This window comes from Lygodium microphyllum, chromosome 12 (genome assembly GCF_053477565.2).
Source record: "Lygodium microphyllum isolate KBCC chromosome 12, Lygodium_microphyllum_v1.1.10, whole genome shotgun sequence".
In the NCBI taxonomy this organism is placed as follows: domain Eukaryota; kingdom Viridiplantae; phylum Streptophyta; class Polypodiopsida; order Schizaeales; family Lygodiaceae; genus Lygodium; species Lygodium microphyllum.
The window spans coordinates 77994498-78005354 of record NC_141146.1 but is presented as its reverse complement, the minus strand read 5'-3'; the positions used below and the strand labels follow the sequence as shown (position 1 = coordinate 78005354).

At 39.7% G+C, this 10857-nt stretch overlaps 1 protein-coding gene across 2 annotated transcripts; it reads left to right on the top strand.

Moving 5' to 3' along the window:
• Positions 1 to 3912: 3912 nt before the first annotated feature.
• On the top strand, positions 3913 to 7200 carry LOC148027944 (calcium-dependent protein kinase 4-like). 2 transcript variants are annotated; one of them, XM_087689637.1, is made up of 3 exons: positions 3913 to 5585; positions 5889 to 6176; positions 6469 to 7200. In XM_087689637.1, exons 1-3 carry the CDS (start codon positions 4916 to 4918, stop codon positions 7023 to 7025), a joined length of 1515 nt encoding a protein of 504 aa, XP_087545763.1. In that variant the 5' UTR covers positions 3913 to 4915; the 3' UTR covers positions 7026 to 7200. The 2 variants fall into 2 exon arrangements, with proteins under 2 accessions (XP_087545763.1, XP_087545762.1); XM_087689636.1 differs by having other exon boundaries at positions 5871 to 6176.
• The last annotated feature ends 3657 nt before the right edge of the window (positions 7201 to 10857 follow it).

The window sequence follows — 10857 nt, the reverse complement described above, 5'->3', positions numbered from 1 at the left end:
ACTATACAAACTCAGAGATAATGAACTCAAAATTCTCAAAATGGAATCCATATATTGAAGTCTGTGAGTGTGTATAATCCACATGACCAACCAAGTTTACTACTAGGCCCCCTCTCTCTAACAGGATGCTACATGCTAGGATGATCTATGGACGAGGAGAAATAGACCATAAATAGGGTGAAATGGAGCCATAGTGTGAGTAGGTTGGCCAACATAGATAAGCACAAAAAGGCAAGTCTGCATGGCTAAAAATAGTCCACCCATATAGTGCAAAAAGTGCATGCAATCCAATTGGCCTTAGTGTCCTCTAAGCTATCCATAACAAATGCCCATACAACCACACAAATCCATGATATGTGCAATGCTAATAAAATTATTCCATAGTGTTGTTCTTGCCCAAGCACTATTATTGGAACTCTCTTGGAACTGCTCTCTATAGTCCATAAGGAATGCATTTCTCTCTTTGGTATAAGTGTTGTAAGGATTTCTTTTAAAGTCATCTCCTAGTGGTTCCTTCACATAGTGGATTGGAATATTGTTGCATGTGTGATTATTAGGCCAAGTCATCTTACAATTCTTGATGGATTAATGTCACCCCTTGATGCAATAGGCCTTTTATCATTAGATGCAAGTAGGGCTAAGGGTGCTCTCCTGCATATGGTAGTCCTTGCTGGGCTAGATAAGGATTGCTTGCATGTAGGGTTTCAAATAGGGTAGTCTTTATGGGGCTTGGCACATGGATGAATTGTGGCAATAATGCCCAAAATTTGTGCATTCTCTTCCCCAAGACTCTTGGTATTCTTAAGGCAAGTGATTCTTTGATTTTCTTCAGTGTCATATTGCAAATTAGACACATGTGCTCCATCATGGTCTATGATCTTGTTTACATTCTCCTAAAAAGTGCTTCCTCTTTCTCTCTAAACTCACAACTCTCCTACTTTGCAAGGCAAGTAAAAGTTTGATGATCAATAGGCCACCATGTTCACAAAGACATTTATTGAACAATAAAAAATAGCTTAAAAAGGGTCATTGACAAGTGCTCCCATTGTGTGCTAGCACCCTCTATTTGAGGAACATGATGTAAGCATACCGAAGATTGCTTGAGGTCCCATTTCTTGAGGCATCCATGTATTGCACTATATTGACTCCTAATCTTGAGCCTATGACATCTTGAATATAATTACCATTCATCTACATCCTTAGCTTGAAAGGAAAACCTCAATCCATGGAAAAACTCAAAATGTCACTTTCTTTTCAATTGAAGGATCAACTCAAATCCTTCCTCGTGAGGCCTAGTACTCTTTTGACTATGCATGAACATTTGTTTCATTCTATAGTGCATTGCATCAAACATCATAAACAACAAGGTCTAAAAACTGAGAAGTCATGAGAGAGGATATGGACATCGACATTACCTTTTTAAGTTGACCAAGGGTTGCATCCCTTGGGACATCTCCATTAGCTCCTTCACCAACATGAATTCATGGGGTTCATTTTTAGTGTCAGTAAATGTCCTCAAAATCATATCTTTTCCAATAATCATTTGCATCCTCCTTGACCCAACAGTATGATCCATGCCAATTACCCGAGACACTTGATGCATTCCCTTGAAAATATCATGCATGTGTTTCCCCATGAAGAATAAAGAGTTTGATGTTGGCCTTTTATCTACGCATGAAATAATACGCACATGCATTACATGTGTTTACCCATGGTGAATAATAGAGTTTGCTATGGATCTTTTATCAAGGTATGAAATAATACACACATGCACTAGAAGTTCTAGTACACTTTCCCATATGCTTGTAGAAGAAACACTCCAAAGTCCCAAGACTACTAATTATAGTAAGACTCCCCCCTTTTGACACATTCAATGATTGTTGATTCCATTGTAGTCTTTATTAGCTTGGTTGTCTCTAGAAAGAAACTATCGTCATTTCTTCATGCACTTGAACATGCCACAACATGAACATTTCCACAATCTAAATGATTTGTTGAATCTTGTTTGAGTATGAGTCTTTGTCCTCGTCTTACCATCATATTTTTGTTCCACACCCTCCATTCCCTCCTCCTCAATGAGCTTGTACCCAATCTTGTTTCCATGCACATTGGCAACTCTCTAACCCTACCTTCAAATCTCCATGCATTAATAATCTTGTGCAAAACATTGCTACAGTCAAGGAGCAAAATTGTTTGGAAAGTAGAGATGCCCTTCTCTAGCAGCACGACATCGTCTCCAACTTCCATGACATAGGTGGGAGCACTGCGTGGTGCTTGTGTCTCCTCATGGTCACCAAGAATGATGCAAATGTAAACACAATAGAGCCTTCACTCTCTTAGAGTTGGCACATTACAATGGGAAAGGAAATAGATCGTATGATATACATTCGTGAAGTTAAGGTTCCCCTTTCCATGCAAATATAGAATTTATTGTGGGTTTCCTCTTAACTCAAAATTGTGTGACCAAAAGTGCTCTCCCACATGTCCTTGGCCTCTAGATTTCATAAACAATACTTGCAAGATAGAAATATGACAAATCTTGTCTCAATAAGAAGTAGCGAGTGGCCCTCAATTCCGCCATATATGGGAAGCTCTCTTGTAGATGCCAATTCTCCATCTAACCCCACTAGTGCCTCGATGACTAAGACACCCCTAGTAGCTACTTTGAGTTGGAGCTAGTGGATGTTAAAGGTTGCTCCAACTAACCATTTCCTCAAAGCTTCCAACAATGCATAGGCTATGCTACCAAGAAATGGAATGCCCTCATGTTCACTCTAAATTGCTTGAAGAAAGGTAATTGTGTGGGTCCCACCCTTGAAAGCAGCACATCGGTGAGAACATTGAGAACTAATCATAAAGTGCGAAGTACCTTTACATATGCTATTTTATTATCAGGTGAAGTATCTTTATGTATGTGCTTTTGTTATCATAAACCAATTATGGTTCAAAATGCTGGCATGATCCTATATTTATAAAGAGAAGGAGAGAGTTAACAATCACAAAGAGAGGAAGTTGCCATATTAGTAGATGCATGCTTGGTTTCCCTTTTGGGAGAGTTTCTATCATGCATAGCTTAATATTCAAATTTAGTTGTGGGTTTATCTTGACTTTGGTTAGATTAAATCTGCTTTAAGTGTTGGCAAGGAGATTCTGTGCAAAGGTCAAAATGAGTAAGCTAGGTCAATCTCTTTGCTTGTCTCCATCCTTCCATGTGAAGGGGCTTTAAACTAGAGGTTGATTGTAATTGTTCTTCTTTGGGCAAGTTCTTTAGTAACTTCTTGACTAAGACTCGGTTAGAGTCTAAGGTTAGTCGCAAATCTAAGTAACCTTAGAGAGGCCTCTCTAGTTTTGTGTCCTCACTTACTTTGCTTGTGCAATGCCTCTCTATGGCTAGCTATTTTATAACTTCTTAAGTTAGATTCCCTCTTGCATGCTCTCTTAATTCTCAAACTATCTTTAATTTGGCATTGAGAGTGTGTGCAAAGGTCAAAATGAGTAAGCTCGTCGGTCTTAGTCCCATCATGTCTTCTCCGTCCTTCAGTGTGTGCAACCTGTGCGTGCATTTCGGCTGAGTTCAATTCCCAAGTATGGATGAGTCGTGATTTGCCTCACTTGCACGGGAGGCTTAAGAATCTATTGTATTCGGTTTTAAAAAAGTGTGCAATCTATGTGAACATAGTAGGAGCTGGCAAAAATCGGAGGTGGGGGGGACTCATGTGAAGGTGCTCTAGGCTGAGAGGAGGGGTAGCGCGTAGGGCTGAATGGTGTGAACAGACTCCAAGCAAATCCTTGGTGTAAAAGGGGGGTTGGGAGAAATTAGAATATAGGTAAAATATCTCTTTCTCGGATATGCATATATTCGCATTATAAGAGGAAGTAGGTAAGGGATTCGAATGTGGGGGATTAGTGCCAAAGACGGGCTGATTAACTTAAGGCATCCCGATTTCCCCCCCCGGGAGGGCCGAAGCAGGCACACGTGTGGCAGTTCACAGGTAGGGCGACAGAGAGCGACTGGCAACGTGGACGGCACGTGCGGGAAAACTGGCAGAGCTTCATCGCACACCTGCCTAGAATTCCTAATCGACCTAGCTCCGACGAGAGATGATGAGAAAGGCGTTGCTTTTGCCTTGAGAATGAAGCTCCTTCCGGCCTTGCTGTCCGCTTCCTTCTTTGAGACTTGCCTCATCAGAAGAAACAGCACAAGAAGAAGAAGAAGAAGAAGAAGAAGAAGAAGAACGATTCGTCAGAGAGAGCACAAGACGTTCCATTCTTTAGACATAAGTAGAGCTCATCAGAAGTAACAGCGCAAGAAGATACATTCTTGAGTCACAAGGAGAGTTTGCAGAGCGACTGTGTGCGCAGACGAGAAGAATTAGCAAAAGCTTGCAAGAAGAAGAAGAAGAAGAAGAAGAAGAAGAAGAAGAAGAAGGAGGAGGAAGCGAAGCGAGAATTAAACACCTTCTTTTTCGTCACTAGAAGCTTACCATATAAGGAAGAAGACGAAGAAGAAGGAAAAGAAGTAGAAGAAGCAGAAGAGAAGGAAGCAAAGCCAGAATTATTAGACAAAGGACCATCGCCTGAGTAAGAAGAAGATTAAACAGGCCTCACTATTATTAGCCTGACTAAGAAGAAGATTAAACAGGCCTCATTATTATGTGAGAAACCATCTTCATTGCAGCAGAAATTGAAGAAGCTGATAGATTAACAGGAACTTCACCTTCATTCAAAAGAAGCATATACATGAGGGGAAACATCTTCTAAGCAGATAGAGAACAAGGACATTACAACACGAGAGAGAGAGAGAGAGAGAGAGAGAGAGAGAGAGAGAGAGAGAGAGTAGCACAGGCCAGAAGAAACACAGGAAGGTACGTTTTCATCAAAGAGAGAGAAGCTCAGGCCAGAAGGTTCATCACACATGGGCCACTGCCTCAGCTCCTCTGCCTCACTTCACCCTTCTCCTCCTTCTCTTCTGTCATCCTCTTCATCGTCTTTGTCATCATCGTCGTCGACATCATCATCATCATCATCTTCCGCCCTTCCTCCCACTCCCAGAAAACCCTTTGATATGTTTTCTGCATCGCTCTTGCCCTTCCCTGTCCCCTCCAACCTCGGTTCCCTCTTCGATCTGGGCCCTGAGCTCGGCCGTGGCCAATTTGGTATCATTCGCAGATGCATCGAGCGGTCCTCTGGCATTGAATTTGCCTGCAAATCGATCCCTAAGCTCCGATTACACACACAGAAGGATTTGCAGGATGTGGTCACAGAGATACAGGTTATGAAAGCTTTGGCCGGGCATCCCAACATTGTTCAATTACGCGAGGTGGTGGAAGACAGGGCCTATGTGCACCTCATCATGGAGCTTTGCAAGGGAGGAGACCTCTTTGATAGGCTATCCCAGAAAGGATGTTTTGGTGAGGCAGAGGCAGCTGCTTTGATGAAGAGGCTGATGGAGACAGTATCATACTGCCATAGCAAGGGAGTGATACACAGGGACTTGAAACCTGAGAACCTCCTTTTGAAGGATAGCTCAGATATATCTTCTATGAAACTTGCAGATTTTGGCTTGGCAGTCCATTTCTCAACAGGTATACATACTTTTAACTGATGTGAGAGGACTAACTGCTTGAAAAGAAGTTTTTTTAGGTCAAAGCTATGCCAATGTGCAATTATACTGGTAATAGTAGTGCACATGATCGTATTATATAATCATAATGTAATCCCGTCATGTGGCCAATCATGTAATCATTTTTGTAATGCTTCAAAGCCCTCAGTGCATATTAGCTTTGACATAGTTATCACATTTGCTAGTTTTCATGAGCTGATTCACAAGTTTATCAAACCTTTTGGTATTGTTGATCACAATGTTGCAGACCGAAAAAAAATTTCAGGCATGGCTGGGAGTGCCTACTACATAGCACCAGAGGTGTTACAGAATGGTCAGCAGTATGGACAGGAGGTGGATGTATGGAGTGCAGGAGTTATCTTGTATATTCTACTGAGTGGGGCACCTCCCTTCTGGGGTGAGACCGACGAGGGCATCTTCGAAGCTATCAAACAACAAAAGCTGGACATTGTCTCTGAGCCATGGAGGACGATATCAGCTTCTGCTAAGGATCTCATCACCAAAATGTTGAGCTCAGATGTGAAGGCCAGGCTCAGCCCTTCCGAAGTGCTAGGTGGGTATAATGTGCACATTCTGCAGCAGTTCACATCCTCATAGAATTGGCATGGCACGCATGATGTGCATAGTTGTTAACAAGCTTACTTACATGCACCTAGCAGCCATCTTGCACAAGGCCTGACATCATAGCATTATCTATGCCTGATCAAATGTTGTTTGTGTTCCACACCACATGCACATAATAGCCACCTAGATAATTTGATAATGCATGGAGACATGCGAATGTATGCACGCAGCTCTTGCTTTAGCAGCTTATCTGATTGGTTTCTTCTGTTTTGATGTTGCAGAACACCCTTGGATCAACTATCATCATGCAACATCAGCAATGGCTGCGTCGAAGTGCTATCCCCTTGACAAGGGCACTCTCACAGCTGCAATAACTAAAGGGTGCACAGGACTCTACTCCACCTTAGTGTCTTCCGTGTCTTCTCCTCCTCTTGCTCACAATGACTCAATCTCCACAATGTTACTTCCGTTTGCACCCTGGGATTCTTCAGTAAATCTTCATTCAAAGGCCAGCTTTTCATGTCGAAAACAGCAACCTTGTGCCCAGCCACAGAGTTTCGACGACTTCTTTGTGTCTTTGATAACTCTTCTGGAGAACAGGCTTTTGTCCTGGTTCCCGAGGCTTATCCCAATCAGGTTACAAGAAGGGTGGGGCTGCAGTTGCACCCTCTTGACAAATACTGCCTCAGAGCAGACTCTACTGGTAGAATTGGGACAAGACAGGTATGTGATTGCCTATGACAGGGTAAGGAAGCGTGTTGGGTGGAAAATGCTTGATGATTCTTGGATGGCAAAGGCAAACCTCACGCCCCTCCCAAAGGCACTTAGAGTTTACTGAACAAGCAATACACGTGCCCGTAATGCCATCACACCACGCCAGACCAGTAAGGCTAGCAGGGTTTTTTAGATACATGCCCATATTATTGGGGGCAATGAAGCCTTGTGCAGGCATGCCTCTCTTCACGAGGTTGCTACTAGAGTTAGTCACCTTATACATGCCGTTATTATGATTAGTAAGGCTACTTTACATATTTTTGTGGACATAAGGCCATGTGAAGGCATCCCCACTTCATGAGGTTGCTACTAGAGTTGCTCACTTCACACTTGGCATTCTGGTGATTAGCAAGGTTACTTCACATGTCCAGGTTATGATGCTGATGTTTGACATGCTGGAATGAATCCCAGATTCATAGAATGATGTAGCTAGCAAGGCCACATCGTGCAAGGGTTGGACATGATGACAATGTGGCTTGGGGAATAGGCATTGCTCTTATCCATCACCCCACTACCCTTCCAATTTTGTCTAGCATTCATAGGCTTGCATACATCAAGTGAGGCACCATCTGTTGCGGCTCCACACACTCCATAAATCACATTCAATACTTATGCAGTGATGCATGAGGCCCTCCCCTTCATATGTCGTTCTTTTCATTATTGTAAATATCATCCAAGTCTATAGGTGGCGATTACACGGATCACCCCACCCCATAGAAATGATAGGTGGTGAGTCCATAGATCACCCCACCCCATTGTGGAACTTTTTGGTCTATTCGTGGTGATTACATCATGTAATCAGACATTATTTTGCAACTATATAAAGGTCTATTGGTGGTGAGTACATCACACATTATTTTGTGACTACACAAAGGTGGTGTTGATTATATAGATCACCCGAATTATATATTCGTTGTTTTATGTTAAAGGTGGTGTTGACTGTATAGATCACGCCGATTATATTGTCATTGTATTATGTATCTTAAATATAGGTGGTGATTGCATAGCTCGCCCCAATTGTAGTGAGCTTTTGGTCTGTGGGTGGTGACTAAATCCGTGTACTTATTGGCTTCTGCATGTAGGTGGGGTTTGACTATATAGATCAACCGAATTATAGATGTCTCTTTGTAATGCTGCCCAAGGTCTCCACATAAATTGCACTTCATATATTACACATATTGCTGAAACATATTAACCAAATATGAGAGAGAGAGAGAGAGAGAGAGAGAGAGAGAGAGAGAGAGAGAGAGAATGCAGCCAATAAGTCATAATTTGTGGAAAATACCTTGCTTAGTAAGGCTTAATAATGTGTGGAAAATACCTCGCAAACTAAGTGCACAACGAAGGCATAATTTGTGGAAAATACTTACGAACTAAGCACACAACAAAGGCATGATGTATGGAAAGTTATTTCAACTTTTAAAATGCAAATAAATGTATGTATGGGAAATTCTTTGAACTTTTAAAATGCAAGTGTATGTGCTGTGTTAAGCTTGCAAAATGTGCAATGGTTGGAAATTTTCAAGTTGCGAAGTTTTTAATGCTATATTGAATTTTCAATAAGTAATTGAATTTCCCCCAAGATTTCAAGCATGCATTGGAGAAATTTCAATGTCAAACTAGTATTTACCTTTAATTTGAAACTTAAAGGTTCAAGGTTAAGCTAGTGTTCAAATTTAAGATTAAACATGTCTTTTGTGGTATAAAGATACAATACATCCCTAAAGCAAAACACAAAAGCGCTAGCAATATCTTCTTTTCTATATTTTGTAGCTCCATGGGCCTTAGAAGTTTTGATTGCCCAAGCACTTTTTAATGACCATTTTTCAAATAACTATTAAAAGTTTGCAAAACTCTTTGTTCTTGTTTTATATGACAATTAGGAAATGCTTGTTTGTACTTATTGAAAGCTTGTACATAACATGGCTCACTCAAAACTTTCTCCAAATATTGTGAATTATACTACATTTCCTGAAAAGGTGAAAGATGTTTTCTCATTATTCTACAAAACATGCATAGAGGTTGAATCCCATTGAATTGCTCGATTTAAACTTTTATAAGAACCCTTCACAATAGAAATTTGACTCCCACACTTGAGAAGAGATTTGAATACTATTGAATTACTTAATTTTATGTTAGATTGGAAATTTACTCATGAGGACTCTTTCCAATAGAAAGTTTGACTTCCATGAGAACTCTATGACACTAGAAAGTTGACCTCTACACTTGCTTTGCATCTCCACTTTCAGTATCCAAAGAGGTTTTCCTATGCTAACTTTTTGAATAAATTCAAAGTTGACTTTCCACCCACTTGTGTCTATTCTTCCATTACTCTTAAGTTTTCCCATATTCTCCTAAGCCTTTGAATAAATTTAGTGCTTGCCTCTGTGTGATCCCCTCAACTTCTTTGATGGCTCAAGAAAGAATAATCACCTTTTTGCCTTAGAAGACAAATCTTTTCTTACAAGAACTAATAAGTGACCTTACTCTTTCATGCAACTATAAAGATAATCCTCATGTTTTTGAAAAAATTGTATCATGTTTAAACTTTATATTAAAATGTTTTTTTCAAAGGAAAAATTGATAAATTGGTTGGAAAATTTAGAAAATTTCTAGATGTCATTTACTTTTTTTTCCTTTATAAACTTAATCATTTTCATCACACATTTTGCGTGGTATGATGTACGAATTTATAAGCTTGCCACTTTTACTGTATAATTTACATTGTATTATACAATTATAGTTTTTGTATTTATTATCTACTCATATAAGAGTATTAGTATTAGAAAATGTAAAAGCTATTGCTTGTACTTTTCAAGTGATAAATGAAAATTTATGATTCAATACATGATAATTTGGGGATTTTAATCTAGTGAAGAGGGACATCAACATTCTAGAGAGAATTTCATAAAATTTGAGGATCATAGTGGGTGAAATGTGGAGCAAGAGTAAGAATACAAGCAAAGGCAAAATGCTATGGAGGTTCAAGTAAGAGAGAGCAAGATACTATGTAGGAACTCTAACAGTCACAATGTGTAACTTTTTTTCCCTTACTCTATTGTCATAGAAAGAGTAAAGAATAAAGTCACAATGATTGGTGGCTATCACTTGTAGTGTACAAGTGTGTAGGCCACTGTGTGTAAAGTAAATATTGTAGGTAACTAGACATAGATGGCCTTTAATTTTTAACAATCTTCTACTTAAAAGCCTACACCTCTCACAAAATCACTATCTTTGTATCCAAGAACATATCGATCCTTCCTTGTGAAACATATGCACATAGATTTAGTGCCATTTAAGAATTACATGATACTCTTTACTATCTCCCAATGCTTCTTGCTAGGGATTTTTATATACCTCCAAACAACTTCCATTCCATAGGTAATATTTAGATATGTAGAAACCATAGCCTACATCAAGTTGCTAATAAATCCCATTGCATAGGAAATATATGCATGTATTGTATAGTAACCATGGTGCACATCAAACTACCAACTATAGATGCATGAGGAACCTTGATTGTTTCACTCTTTTGCTCATCTGACTTGGGGCTATCCTCTTAGTTAAGTTTTAAATATGGAGGCAATGCAACAATAATAGCCTTTTCCTTCTCGATATTAAGATGTTCCAATAACTTTTCAATGTATTTCTTTTGAGACAAATACAGTATCTTATTGTCTCGATCTCATATAGTGTACATACTAAGAATGTGAAAAGTATTTCCTAAGTCCATGTCAAAGGTTTCGTGCAAATTTATCTTTAAAACATGCATCTATGACTGACTTTCCAACAAACAATATGTCATCCACACAAAGAATCAAGATAATAAGATTGCCATACTTAGTCTCTCTAATATATTATCAATAATCAATCTCACTCCTATTGTATCCCTAAGA

What these genes read in the sequence shown, in the direction of transcription:
- LOC148027944 (XM_087689636.1), top strand. Translation starts at nt 4,916, where the DNA reads ATGGGCCACTGCCTCAGCTCCTCTGCCTCACTTCACCCTTCTCCTCCT. An exon ending in GGCAGTCCATTTCTCAACAG is followed by an intron (nt 5,586 to 5,870) that starts GTATACATACTT and finishes ACAATGTTGCAG; the next exon opens with ACCGAAAAAAAATTTCAGGC. An exon ending in CAGCCCTTCCGAAGTGCTAG is followed by an intron (nt 6,177 to 6,468) that starts GTGGGTATAATG and finishes TTGATGTTGCAG; the next exon opens with AACACCCTTGGATCAACTAT.